Raw genomic sequence first — 14,487 nt, 5'->3', positions numbered from 1 at the left:
CTTCCTTGTAGGCAGGGATTTAAAATCATCAGGGCTCCAAGCAGCTGTTGCATGGAGTTTGTTTAGCTGACCAAGAGAGGTTTTTTGGAGAATATTAGTAACAGACACAGGCTCTCTGTACTGTGTTTCAGAGACCTGAAAATTAATGGTCAGGGTTGCAGCAGACCAAAACACAAAGAGGTGCCTCATCAGGACACTGTATCCAGTGCCAGCATTGGTGCAGACCCTGGGGCAAGACCTCATCTTGAATGCAGGAGAGGCTGGCACACCAGTTCTCGCATATTTAGTGATCATCCTTGTTCTTGCTTTTAAGTGAACCCCATCACTTCTGTCTGAGTCTTATTTTTGTGGATTATTGGTCATCAGTTAAGTTTGTCAAGTCAGTGACCCTGCCAGTGGAAGAAAGGCATCATCCTAGTTTCTCATCACACTCAAACTGGGCTGCATGATACAGAATCAGAAAAGGCTTTCTATTCAATTGTACTAATGAAAATACATTGCATGGTTTGATTTAATGTATTTCATATGTCATGCTTAGTATTAAGCCATCTGCACTTTGCTTTCTCTTCTAGGGCTTGGGTTTGCACTTTGTTATTCTCCAGCCATCGCGATGGTGGGCAAATACTTCAACAAAAGGAAAGCACTGGCGTATGGAATAGCCATGTCAGGCAGTGGAATTGGTACCTTCATCCTGGCTCCTGTGGTCCAGCTCTTAATTGAGCAGTTTTCCTGGCGAGGAGCTTTGCTCATCCTGGGAGGTTTTGTTTTAAACCTCTGCGTCTGTGGTGCCTTGATGCGGCCTATTTCTCTTAAGGAGGATTGTAAAACTGCTCCTGAATTTCTTGAACAGGGTTATGTCCCTGAAACAGAGAAACAAGACTTAAAGCGAATGTTCATCTGTTCACCTTTAATCAAATTATGGCCTCATGAACGTTTATGCTACTGTTCATGGAAGGAATATGACTTTTTGCTGATGCCAGGCTTCATGGTGCTGGCAGTGTCAGTTTTATTTATGGCATATGGCTGCAGCCCTCTTTTTGTCTACCTAGTGCCTTATGCCTTGAGTGTTGGAGTGAGTCATCACCAGGCTGCCTTCCTCATGTCCATACTTGGTGTTATAGACATCATTGGTAATATCACCTTTGGATGGCTAACAGACAGAAGGTAAGGGCTTCTGGCTGATCGAGTGTAAGCTTTAGCTGGTGGGAGGCTGGCTGCAAGTGAGGTATAACACATACAGAAGTTAACATGATGGACTCTTTCTGTAGCATGTGTAACCCAACAACACAGTCTAACTTTCAGAAATGCTTGCTACTCAATCTTTCTGTCTCTTCTGAGTTTGTTAAATTCTGCTGGGTAAATATTTTTTTTCCTGGAAAAATGATGTGTTTGTATGTGTGATAGTGGAAATATAACCCCTTGCCTGAGGTATGTTGAGCATGATTCTCTGTATCTAAGTCCTAGAGGATTTCACCCTGCTTCTTCTGCCTTTCCATCTCTTTTGTGCTGCTGGGGAGGCAGAGAAGTTATGGAAGAGGGTCAAGGGTCTGGCCCAGTACTGTCAGGCACATACTAGGAAGGATTGACAGAAAATTGTTGTACGTTTTCCAGTGTGTAAGAACTTAACATGCTTTATGAACTCAACTCACTCCAAATGTCAGTGTACAGCATCTGTAACATCAGTAGATACTGGCTAAATTAACAAGGATTTTGATTCTAAAGCATGCATTCTTTGTGCTTATTCAGTTTGTGGGAAAAATCAATTATTGTTTTTGTGGGGCAGGAAGGAAGGGAATTGCCATCTTGTTTAGCTTGCACTAACTCGCATTTAAGGGCTGACTGGAAGAGTGACAGCTAAGAGAGGTATACTGCAATATTTTATGCAGAATACTGGGAGCACCTTGCTGAGCTGGGATGTAAAGCCCGATGAAATACTGCTTTGAACGTTGAAACTTCAAGGGAATGCAAAATCCTGGCAGCAGGGTTCTGTCACTAGGAAGATCCTGAAGAACACTGCAGGCAGAATGGGCTGCTGCTTGCCAGATGTTTCTGCAGCTGTAGGAGGGCAGCTTTCCCTACCTGGGCTCATCAGTGTTGAGTTTTTAATCTTGAAGACTGTGTAAGGAAATGGACTTAAATTTGAGCTTTATAAGAGAGAGAGAGACTGAATCATTGCATGCCATGGCATAGAAGATGAGATACCGGTTTCAGTGATAATTTTCTTCTCTGTTTTGAAATTTGCAGATGTCTGAAGAAGCATCGGTACTTTTGCTACCCCTTTGCTGTGGGAATGGATGGCCTCTGTTGTCTTTTCCTGCCAATTCTCCAAAGCTTCCCCTTGCTTGTGCCTTTCTCATTTACCTTTGGCTACTTTGATGGTGCATATGTCACGCTGATCCCTGTCATGACAGCAGATGTAGTGGGAACTTCTTTGTTATCATCAGCACTGGGCATTGTGTATTTTCTCCACGCCATACCATATCTAGTGAGCCCACCTGTGGCAGGTCAGTTTTGCCAAATGATTTTTCTATAATCTCATCAGTACTTCAGATTTACCTATTGGTGTGATGTAAAAGGGGAGGAAGGACAGCAAATGCACAGTGAATAAGTGTGGAGGTAGCCTCTGGGTAGAGGAATAACACACCTAGACATTCTTAAGTCTTTAGGTGTCCCATCCTGGTTTTGGTGGGATGATTTCTACATATAGAGTGAGATGAAAGTTTTAAAAAAAAACAGTATGGAATGGGCTTCTAAGAGCTATTACATCACCACTTCATGTAGTTTAAAAACTGTGCAAGTAGAAGGAGTAAAGTATTTCACTGTGAAATGACATAATTTTGTAAAATCTAAATTTCTCTAAAAAGAGTTTAATGCCAAGACTTTTTTTTGTGTGTGTGTCTGTAAGACTTGTTCTTTTAGTCTCTACATTGCTTTGAACAGGTGGGTGAGTCAGCTCCACTCCTGTTTGGTCATAAGCTCATCCCTGTAATATCTTACCATCATTTTTCCCATCTCTACCATTGCGGTGAAGTAAGGAGGAGAGCTGCACCCTTATTGTTCTTTAGAGAGCACTTGACACAGTTTTTAATATTGTGAAAGGTCAGAGATCTTTTTCAAACAACCAAGTATATATATCTTGCATATTTTGTCTGATGTTTACATCAATTACCAATGAATCACTGCTTCTGAAGCTTTTAATTTAATTTTCCATAGCAAAAATTAATGCAAAATAGAATTGTTCTAAGAAAAGCATGAGCCTAAGGCATAGCTTAATAAATGTTTCTGCATGAGGATCTTAGAGCTCTCTAAGCCTTCTTAAGACTGCCAGTTAAATCCATGCAGTTGGAAAATGTTTATTTAGTAGTGTGGTGATGACCACTCTGCCTTTTCTCATGGATTTGACCTCCAAACAAAAGGCCATAAAGATATTATTTGCCTGCTGAGGACAAATCCCTCTCTGCCCCAGGATGTGGAAATATAGTGATGGTGATGTAAACCTGTATTGTTTGATCGTATTTATATGTGATAATTCCAGAAGTTTTTAACTGGATCATAGGACCTGTAAATTATCCACCAGAATATTGGACCTTTAAAAAAATTATTTTTTTTTTCCTACAGGCTGGCTTGTGGACACAACTGGCAGCTACACTGCATCATTTCTCCTGTGTGGATTTTCTATGATATTTAGTTCTGCACTATTGTGCTTTGCAAGACTAGCAAAGAAAATCAAAAGAACGCATTTGCGGTCCCTCGCTGGTAACACAGCCTTGAAAGAGCACATCTGGACAAATGGAGCAATAGCTTATTCTGTCACAGCAGAATTAGACCAGAAGGATGTTGAATTTTTGGCTGTGGATACAAACAGCTTCAGCAACAGGTGACAAGTGCCATCGAGATTCAGTACGGCACAGCCTGAGACAGACATGGTTCTGTGGTGTTACACTCTTGAAGATACTTCTCCTGTGAAACAAGACATCTCTCAATTAGAATTTTCTGTCATGTTTTAGTTGGCTTAAATCTATGTACAGCAACAGTAATACTAAGTTAATGCAGTAATAGAAGAAAGCTAGACTGAAAATAGGGTTTGCATATACAAGTGTTCACAGATTTACTTGAAATGCAATGTTGACTCCACAGGTATCAGCCACCAAAACTGAACAATAACATTTACATTCACAAATACTATTAATTACACAAGCTTCTTTCATTTTGTGGTCTAGTGTGTTTCAATGGACTCATCACATACATTGTGAAAAAATCTCTACATTTGTCAGTCTGCATGAAACTCTTTGCAAATCACTGTTTCAAATGCCAAAGTAATCAGTTTGTTTTGCTCTTGGTTTTTCAAGATAATCTGGCAAGAAATTGATTTAGGCTGAAAGTATCTCTGGAGCAGCTTTATTTTTACAATGTGCCTGCACTTTGTACATACATTGCAATTTAATGTCAAATATGGTTTTAGACCTGCTTTCCTAAGCCCTTTACAGCAAAAAAATATTTTTTTTCTTCTGTATACCTTTAAAATTTGAATTTCTAAACAGTGACATTCTGGGTGTGATCTTCCAGCTGATCCTTGTCTTGGAGGGTGGAAAAGGTGCTGTGGTGGCTCTGCTATCTGAAGAGGAGTAAATTTGTGCCAGGGGACTGGGTATGCTGATAGACAAATGTGCTTTAGCTGCATTAGTTGAAGAAGCCCAAAGGCAGCCCAAGAGACCTGAGAGACTCCTGTGTTTACAAACACAGAGCCTCTTCCTCTTGTAAAATCAGCACCTACTAGAGAATTTGGACCTATCTGGAGTCCATGCAACCAGCTGACGGAGAGATTGCCCACCCCACAGGCTGACAGGGGAGAGGATGTTGGCAGAATTGTTTCTGTCTATTGCAGTGGCAAGTCTGTCTCTTTTCAGAGCTGGAAACTGTATCTTCAGGTGGTGCAAATTGCTCATCCGCAGAGCTGTCAGGTCACTTTTCCTTGATGGCTAGAACACAAGAGCTGTGACTTGATGATGTCCTGCTACTTGTGTGAGGAATATTCTCCAATTGGCTGCTTCACAGGAGCTAGGGAGTGAATGTAGCTCATGGAGTAACTTACTGATGTGATGGTCTAATAAATACTGGGACGTTTCTACATTTCCAGAGTGAAAATATTGTCAGCAATGGGGGAACTTCACATTCCGCAACACAAATAGTTTCAGTGTTTTAATGCTGTATCAAGCTGTATTCTGTTCATTAACAAATTTATCAGAGTCCAAATAATTTTCATTAACACTGAACAATAGTTTTGTTAGTCTGCAGAGTGTTCAGTGGCTGCTCATGGTGTCCTTTTCCACTCTGTGCCTTGGAAGGGAAAGCAACATAGACTGATGTTCACCACTTTGATTTAGACCAAGAGTACAGCCATAGGGGTATAATATATTTATCCATATATACACAAACATATATATATATATATATATATATATATATGAATAGCATGTGTATCAAGTAGTTTTATTATCCAAGTGTATTTCAAATATATTAAAGTTGTTTGACTTCAATTGCCTGTGTTTAAATAAAGCATTTCTCACTGCCCTGCTTCAGGAATGTAGTCAGAGCCAGTAGCACGATGTATGTGCACAGACCACAGAATAAGTGAGAGGAGTGCAAAATCTTCTTAAAGCCAACGATATAACTTTTCTTCAGCTCAGCATGAAAATTGAGTCTTGGGCCCCAGTTTTGTTTCTAACATATATTCATAAAAAAGACAAAAATTATCCATGGGTATTTCTTAATGAGTTTGGAAAAAAAATGAAGTGGCTTCATTAATTAGCATTGATAAAGATAATGTTTTAGATCTTAATATAATATTTTGCTATTAAAAAAGGTAGGGAATAGTGTGGGCAACAAAAAATATAAGTTATTTTGAACAAGTTATAAATTACCCCTGTAAATAGATTTACAGAAGTTTAATTACTTTGTTTATGACATCACAACACATCACCAGCTCTTCATGTTAGAACTGCATATTGTAAAAGCCTGTTGGAATGATGCCGTATGCATTTTTATCAATGTAAACTATACCATGTAATACATTATTAGCATTTTTTTATTATTATTTCAAGATTTTTTTCATAGGCTTTTCTCTTTATGTTTTTTAAGCAGTACTTCTTGTTTTAAATATCTTATTTAGCAAGAAACATTCAACTGGTTTTATATACAGACCTTTTGTAGAAAATGGTAAAGTTCTTTCAGGGCTTTCTAACACTGTTTCTGCTCTGACTTATGCCAATGGAGAAGAGCTTCTATACCAGAATGATGATTTTTGTGCATAAAACACACTGTGAAATATCAGCCCTGTCATGAACGTCCCCAGTAACAAACAGAAGGAAGGAAGGAGTAACAAGAAATGACCTGCATGTGGAAGAAATGAGAATACAATCCAGGCTGGTCAAGCCTCATGCCAAACTTCTAGCTCCTGGTCCACACAGCACAAGATGAACTGTTCACTTTCATCCTGCCATGTGAAATATTTCAAGCAATGCATTATAGAAGTCTCTGGTTTACAATATTTTTGAAGAATGGTTTAGTGTATCTGCAACAATTTGTTTCAGAGATCATAATATTCAGGCTGTCCTCCATGGAGGACATTTCCTGGCATGGCACAGTGTGGGAATAAGCCAAGATACCCGAGCTAGCTGTGAAAAATTTGCCAGACTAATACTGTATGTTTGATGATTTAGGGGTCTTTTCCAACTTTAATGATTCTGTAGTTCTATGTTTCCACCAGCCCTGATGGATACAAGCATTGATGGATATTGGTGGGACTTGGGGTAACATCTGTCCAACAGACTCTATCTCAGATGGATCCTACCTGGGATTATGTTCTGTTCTGTGCAGTGGATGGAAATTCAGCGTAAGTAAGTGAAACTGCTTATGGCTGCTGAAGTTATCCCCTCTATTTCCATTCCATGATGTTTGAAATGGGGAAATAATAATTATTTTCAAATTATTCACATTATAGCGATAATCTGGAACATTTAATAAATTGTACCTTGAAAAGTTGTGTGAAAACATCATTGGAAAAGTCAAGTACCTTCTGTTGAAAAATGACTCTTTTTTTCAGAAAAAGCATTCATGAAACTTTCCTGTCAGCTTGGATAATAATTTATCTCCTGAAAGAAAAAGGCTATGTTACTGTAAGGTGAATGTATTTTATACTGCCACAACAATTCCTTGTCTGCTGTCTAATGTGTTACAGATTTATGTGAGAAGGAAGAGCTAGTTTAACTTAAACTGTAACATTACTTCATGGTCAGCATAGCAGAGTCCTTAGTGGGGTTTGCCTCAATAAATAATACCTTCTTTTTAGTGATTACTCTGGTGCATTTCAGTAAAATTTTCTATATACTTTAGAAGTTGCTTTTGATTCATAAATTAATACTTCCTGAAGGGTTATCTTCATTCATTTTTTTCCTGCACTGCGAGCATAGGCTCCAGTGATGTATTCATAATTGGGTGTGAATTGAGGTGTGTTCAGCCTCTGTGCAGTTCTAGTTTTGCCCAATGGATTTGGACTCTCCAAAATGTGTGTTTCATTTTGTCTACCTCCCGAAGCTCCAGCTCAACCTCCTCCCCGTATCGACAAGCCAGGCAATGCAGCAGCACCCCCATGTGGGAAATAACGTTTCTCCTCATTTACAAGACGGGCAAAATTCAGAAGGCTGTGTTTGCACAAGCATCCCCAGGTAGTACTGTGTTCCAGAGCAGTCCTCCAGAGTATAAAAGAGGTGAGGCACAACAAATACGCTTTTTGCTTTGCTATGTTGCACAGTCAGTTTCTTCACTGTGCAGATAGAGCTGCTATGACTCTTCATAAAAATTCAGGCTCACTTTTTTTCCCCCAAAATTATTTATAGCTTTTTTTATAGTTTCTTATTCCAGGAGATGTTCTGGTGGCAGAATGTGGAGAGGAGAATAGATGGGCCACGGCTCTGAGAACCTGCGCCACCTCTTCCTCAAATTCTTCCCTGCTGCCCTCCACTTTCTATGCCCTCAGTAGAGTTTAGATAGCAATGATGCTGAGGTTAGAAGCCCTCAGGATTCACAAAGCCAGTGAGGTGGTCTAAAATACCCTTTCATCCCCATAGCTGGGCACACCAATGTAGGTAGTCACTAGTTCCTGACTTTGACCCCACTGTTGTTCCAGCCAGCTTTCAGGAGTGGTCTGTCAGAACTGTTCCCAGACCTTCCTGTTCCCCAGCCTCACCTCTCCTTCCCTAGGTAGATTTGCCTTTGTTTGTAAGAGAGAAGCTGGCAGGTGGCTGGGAAACAAGGGTGGGGTTTGCTCCAGCTCTTTCTTAGGTAAAGGGTGTTTGTAATTATGTACACTTGATTGCTTTTGCTTGTGTTATGAAAGATTCTCTGAAGGAGAGCTGAGAGGGAAGAGGTTTATTGATATTTTGTGATCTGGCATTGGTGTTTTGCATTCCTTCATGGCTTGTCATCCTGTCTGTACAGGGGTGCTGTTGCAAGTGCAGGAATGCTCCAGGATGGCTAGAAACTAAGGTGCACATTCTTCCTGATGGACTGTCACCAGTTTCCTTCATGCTACACTAGTGGCTAGGGCTCAGAAGTGTTTTGGAAGTGCAGTGTTAGTTTTTCCTGAGTACTATGGTCTATCAAACAAAGGTACATTCCTGGGGAGTTAGGCCAGGGTGTTGCAAAGAATATTGAATTTTAGTTGGACACCTGAAGATAATCACCTTGTCAACCCATTCTGTCATTTCAGCCCTTTCTTCCATTCACGTAGACTCTGTGGGCACGCAGTCCTTTTTCCACATGCCCCTTATGTTCCCCTGCCCTGCTCTGTGGTGCTCACCCAATTCTGCTCTGGCTGTGCTCTGCCCTCAGTGTCCAGTTCAGGTCATTTCTTGTGCGTGTTTGCTATCCCTGGCTTGTTTCACTAGCATGGCCACAGCCCTCTCTTTGGCAACTCAAAGGCTGCCTTTCCTTCCTCTCCAGATGTTTGCTGTTGTGGTTCCTGATAGGGTGTTTTGGGTAAACTAGACTGATGCTGTTTTGTGCACAGTTTAATTCTTTGGCACAATGCCCCTGAAGCCAGCTTTGCTGAGAGCTCCGGGAAAATAAAGGGGCTGTCTCCTCAGCCTTTCATATCCTGCCAAAACTCAATCCTTCTTACTTTTTTGAATGACTATTTCTCTTTACTTAATCTACTAACATGAAGGCTGATCATCAGAGAGATACCAGAAGCAGCAGTTGAGGGATTCAATAGACTTTAGTAGTTCACAACAATAACACACATTTTGTAAGCTTTCCAGCAGACTAGCTAAATAGTGGTTTTCATAATTAAACAGCATACAAGGTAGCAAAGCCTTCAACAAAAGTTTCTTCTACAAAAGATATTTTTGAAATACTTAAGCTTCAGGAATTCTATTTGTGGATAAGCATGCCCTTCAAGTGTACAGACAAAATACAACAATATACCTTTACCTTTTTCTCAGCAGACAGTAATATCTGATTTTCAGCTTAAAAGTTCTCTGTTCTACAGATCGTCACTTAAATACAACATCTATACCCATGTTATCATTGAAGAGTAAGTTAGATTAGCTATAAATATATGTCATATATATTATATAGTTATCCAAGCATGCTCTCTGTTAGTGAATGAACAAATAAACAATTGTTTTCTGCCGTTTCTACATTATGACCAGAAAGTGATGCCACCTGTATTTCATCGGGTCATAATGTCTACCTTCAAATGAAAAAAAAAACCCAACAAAAATAGTTTTGAGAATCTGTTGAAATGTCCTTGCTTTAGGAGATTTTTCGGTACATAGGATTTTTGGGATCTTTAGCTTGAGATGGAAAGTTGTAGCTCAAATAATGCATTCCGATATTCTTCATTGTTGGGATCCAAAGCAATGGCTTTCTCATAGCATTCAATTGCTTTTTGTTTCTCACCATTTAGGTTATGAACGAGTCCAAGTGTACCAATATCTGTGGCATCTCCTAAACGGCTCTCAATCTTTTGTTTCAACAACGTCTCCACAGCTTCCCCGCACTTTCTTCTTCCAAAAGAATCTTTTTCCATTTTCAGACCTTCTATGTAATACTTGATGGCTTTTGATTCTGACTTCATGTATAAATGCTGAAAATTGCCATAATTGAAGTAGATTTCTTGTTTTTCACCACAGGATAGATTATTTCTCTGGAGCACTTCCTGAAATATCTCTTCAGCTTCTTCATACCTCTTGCATAGTGCATATGTGTTTGCTAGGTCACTATGGGCAGAAATAAATGTTGGCTTTTTGTCTATCACTGTTTTTAAATGAAAAATGGCAAGCTGGATGAGATTCTCCACTTCCTCTTGAGGTGTATATCTTGTCTTTTTCAATTGAAATATCTTGAATTTGTAGCAGAGTCCTAGTTGGTGATGCAGAAAGACAGACTTTGGTGTCAGTGCTAGGGCCTTTTTCAAAATCTCCACTGCCTTGTTCACTTCTCCTTTCTTTCTGTAAAATTTAGCAGCATACCGCAGGAAAACAGGAAAATCAGGGGTTATCTTCAGTGCCTCTTCAATGTACCTCTCCCCTTCATTAGCTCGTTTCAATTGCTGAAGTTGTAATGCAAGTAATGCCAGAAGGGGAGTGTTCTTTGGATTCAGTTCCACTGCCCGCTTCAGGACCTCAAGGCATGGTCTCACCTCTTCACAATACCTAACAGCGAAATTTTCCAAGCGATACATTGCTATTGCATAGCCAGCATTAAAATCTGGGTTATCAGGCTCACTCTCCAGAGCTTTTTCAAAGCAATTCTTTGCCCTCTCGTAGTAATTAGCCCCAAAACGTAATGATGCCCATCCTTGCTCAGCACAGATCTCTGGAAGCTGAATCTTCCCATGAGCAGTACTTGAAAGCTTTTTGCAGGTGTTTTCCACTTTGCTTACATAAGTTTGAGCTTCTTCATATCTCTGCATGTGGTAATAGACCCAGGCATAGTTCCCCCAGGTAACAAGACTTCTCCTGGCAATTTCACCTGGGTGATGTTTTTGAACAGCTTCTTCAGCTTTTTTGAGATTTCTCAGGGCTTCCTCATTTGAATTCTTTAGGTGACATACATAGGAGAGTATATTATAATCTGTAATGTTGGATTCTTTGACAAACTTGATATGATCAACTACTGTTTCCTCTAGGGCCTCAAGACCTACATGCTGCTTCAGCAAAGTCCATGTAAAATGACATTCTAACTGCAGCAGGGAAGTCTTCAAGGAATTCTTGGAAATGGTACTAGAAGAAATCAAAGAAAAAGTTGTTTACATCCCATTTGCTTTTTGCTATTCTTGTTTTTAATCCAGGCATGATGTACTTTAAAGGCAGGCAATACCCTACCTGGTGCCCTTAGTCCCCAATAGTTTAAACAAGCCAAAGCTGTAGGGAGCCCTAGGTCTAAAGTGCTGAATAGTGATTTTAGTAATTCTTCTTGCCAGTGTATGAGGGCACCTCTTACATAGGAACAGATGTTGTCGTGGATGTTAAAGTGGAGGGCTGCCCTCTGTAGTAAAGCTGGCACAGCCTTGGGCCTCAGGAACATATTTCCTGTGCTGGGAACAATTGCTGAAGCTTACCCAAAAGACATAATCATATAAGATTCTCCTAAACTATAGAGAATGTAATTTAGTGCCTTTCCCAGACCTTTGTACATGTTATGATTTGTGTTATAAATTTAATTTTGAATTTCCTGCATTTTTTAATCCTTGTATGTTAGATCATAGCACCATTCTTATGTTATGGTTATATGGGTTATATGGTTAATGTATCCAGGAACTGGCTCCCAGATCTCACCAGTCTCTTCAGTTGCTGGCACTTGGATGTCCAGCCCATGAGTGGGCAACCCCATTCTACTTGCTGGTACAGACCACACACTCACTAACCCTATGGCTCCTCGGGTGCTGGCTCTGGACATCCAGTGGCTGGTTAGGGAGCTTCTCTCTCACCCTGAGACACACACACTCACACACCCTTATTAACCAGACCCTGTTGACATACAACTGGTCCTTAATACCCCTTTATCCCTGTTGTGGTTTAAGCCCAGCTGGCAACTAAGCATGATGCTGCTGCTCACTCATCTCCTCCCCCATCCCCCACTCGTGGAATGAGGAGGAGAATCAAAAGTAAAAATTGTAGGTTAAGATCAGAATTTAATAATTTTAATAACAGAAACAAAATAAAATATAATAATAATAGTAAATAATAATAATTATGATAAAAGGAAAATATAAAACTTACAGAAAAACAAGTGGTGCACAGTACAATTGCTCACTACCTGCTGTCCAGTGCCAGACTCTCTCCCCGCACCCCAATCAGCCCCCTTTCCAGGTAACTCCCCCAGTTTATATACTGGGTATAATGTTTTGTGATGTGGACTATCCCTTTGGCTAGTTCAGATCACCTGTCCCAGCTGTGCTCTCTCGAGTGTTTTTGTGTACTTCCTCACTGGCAGAGCATGAGACACAAAAAAATCCTTGACTAGGATAAACACAACTTAGCAACAAACAAAATGTGTGTTTTCAACATAATTGGCATACTGAACCCAAACCACTGCACTGTACCACCTACTGAGAAGAAATTAATTCCATACCAGATGAAATCTCTCTCCATCTTTCAATGGCTTTTTCTTCCTGGGGCCTCTGAGCCACCAGGGCAGAAGTTATTTGGGTTTCCCCTGCTGCCATCACCTACCTGTGTGCCTGTGAGGGTGCACGGACTGGCCTTTATCACACAATCAAGGGGACACTTTTACAACACAGAGATGACATTTTAGTCCATACTGTGCTCTCCCTTAAAGAAAGAATGACATACAATTCTATTACTGAGGCTTCTCAGTCAATTCCTCATTTCTTAGAAAGACTCCCTTGCTGTCCCTCCTGTAACACCTAGCAGAGCTAACAGCCTGTGGAGCACAGTGTATGCTGCTGCTCAACTGCATAATCAAGCCTTTTGGGTAAAAAAAGGAGTGAGTGGAAAGATTGCAAAATTATGAGGAGGTAAATCAAAGAGGAGGGTCACAAACACAGGTTTGAGATATAGATTACACCTCTTTGGCTGGGCATCGGCTGCAGCCTGGATTTCACCCCTGAACTGCATGCACAAAATTTTTCTGACTTTCTGTTCTATTCACAGAGACTGAACTTCATTGGAGAAGCAATAGCATGACAAAATTCAAGAGCATCCTTATTTTATTTTGATTCTTCTCTAAATATTCTGTAAAATATTTTCTGTTGTTTGGATGCTCAAAGTCCCTCACTGCTTACATTTATGTAAATAATAATCATTATTTTCCCATGGCATAGAGAAAAAAGCATCTTTCAGAGACTGGGTTGCTCTCTTACCTCATAGCTTTCCTTCTCTCCTCACTTGCCTTCAGGCAGTCTCAAAGCCAAAGGAGTGCTGCCCACTGCTGTTATGCCTTGCATTTTATATAGTCCAGCCCTCATGTGATGTGTGATGAAAACTACTGGGAAACAGAAAGTGAAACTTCAGCTTTTCCCCGGCTTTGCCAAAGCAGAGCAGTCAGTCTGCAGCTGAAGAAATGAAACTGTTGAGTCACTAAGCTGCTCTTTTTCAGCCTGGCTCTGTGCCGTGTATTACTTTGTGTTGCAGAGAATGTGGCAACAGCTCCTAATGCTCCCAGCGTTTACTATGTTCAAAGGCAGGGACATCCATGATAAGGAGAATATTTCAGGCTAATATGGGCTGACGTGTCCCCTAGTTAGCATGCATAGGCTAGGGAAGGGTCCTTTGCCCCTCCTGCCTCTGCTGATGCATCTTTGCACAATTCTGTGCCACACTGTAGGCTCCTGTTTTATTGGTGTTATGTCACCCACATAACACACACACAAACCCTTATCACCCCTGCCTGCACACCTTCATCCTGTGCCTCCACACCACACCGCTGCTGTACCAGGCCTGTGTTTTTCTGCACTATGCCATTGTCTAAGAGTACTAAATATCCCATCTGCAGGAAATGTTTGTTGCTGCTCTCTACATAAACCTACAGCTATCCTTTGCAAATCAAATTAGATAGAGGCAGTCAGTTCAAGAAACTGCTGTCACAGTTGTGCCAAGCAAAAGAAAGCTGCAGGCAGGTCAAGACAAGGTCAAACTGAGCAGACCTGGCAAGCCTTGGTCCTGAGGCCATGCAAAGCCAGTGCAAAGCCTACAGCCTGTTGCTGGCAAGAGCAATGCCATGTTACGGCTACACACATGGCAACAGAGATGGCAATGGCCTGGGGACTGGAGCATCTATGAACAATGCATTGATGCTTATTTTAAAAAAGTAAAAAATGCGGACCTGTCTCTGTAAAATTGACTTTGGGGGTAACAAAGAGATACAAGAAATAGTATCTAACATACATAAATAGCACTATATACAGTAAATTCAGATGTAACCTGAAGCTGCAGACCAGGGAAGAAAAAGAAAGGTGTAAAA

General features: G+C 40.6%; 2 protein-coding genes across 7 annotated transcripts in view; one reads left to right on the top strand and one right to left on the bottom strand.

Annotated features, from left to right (window-relative positions):
- Nucleotides 1-7,354, top strand: part of SLC16A12 (solute carrier family 16 member 12) — a 33,870-nt gene extending 26,516 nt beyond the window's left edge. For all 6 annotated transcript variants that reach the window (XM_069019637.1, XM_069019636.1, XM_069019639.1 and 3 more), the window contains 3 exons: nt 573-1,164; nt 2,245-2,504; nt 3,619-7,354. In XM_069019637.1, the coding sequence (XP_068875738.1) occupies nt 573-1,164; nt 2,245-2,504; nt 3,619-3,881 (1,115 nt within the window). In that variant the 3' untranslated portion in view covers nt 3,882-7,354. The remainder of the gene's footprint in view (nt 1-572; nt 1,165-2,244; nt 2,505-3,618) is intronic.
- A 1,258-nt stretch (nt 7,355-8,612) lies between these two features.
- Nucleotides 8,613-13,734, bottom strand: LOC138112465 (interferon-induced protein with tetratricopeptide repeats 5-like). The gene is given in 3 exon segments (XM_069019634.1): nt 8,613-11,285; nt 13,388-13,425; nt 13,427-13,734. Coding segments are annotated over 3 exon segments (1,539 nt in total). The 5' UTR covers nt 13,493-13,734; the 3' UTR covers nt 8,613-9,850.
- Nucleotides 13,735-14,487: the final 753 nt, after the last annotated feature.

Source organism: Aphelocoma coerulescens, chromosome 6 (genome assembly GCF_041296385.1).
Source record: "Aphelocoma coerulescens isolate FSJ_1873_10779 chromosome 6, UR_Acoe_1.0, whole genome shotgun sequence".
NCBI lineage: Eukaryota > Metazoa > Chordata > Aves > Passeriformes > Corvidae > Aphelocoma > Aphelocoma coerulescens.
Note: the sequence above shows the minus strand (reverse complement) of the source record. Positions and strands in the feature narration are given on the sequence as shown.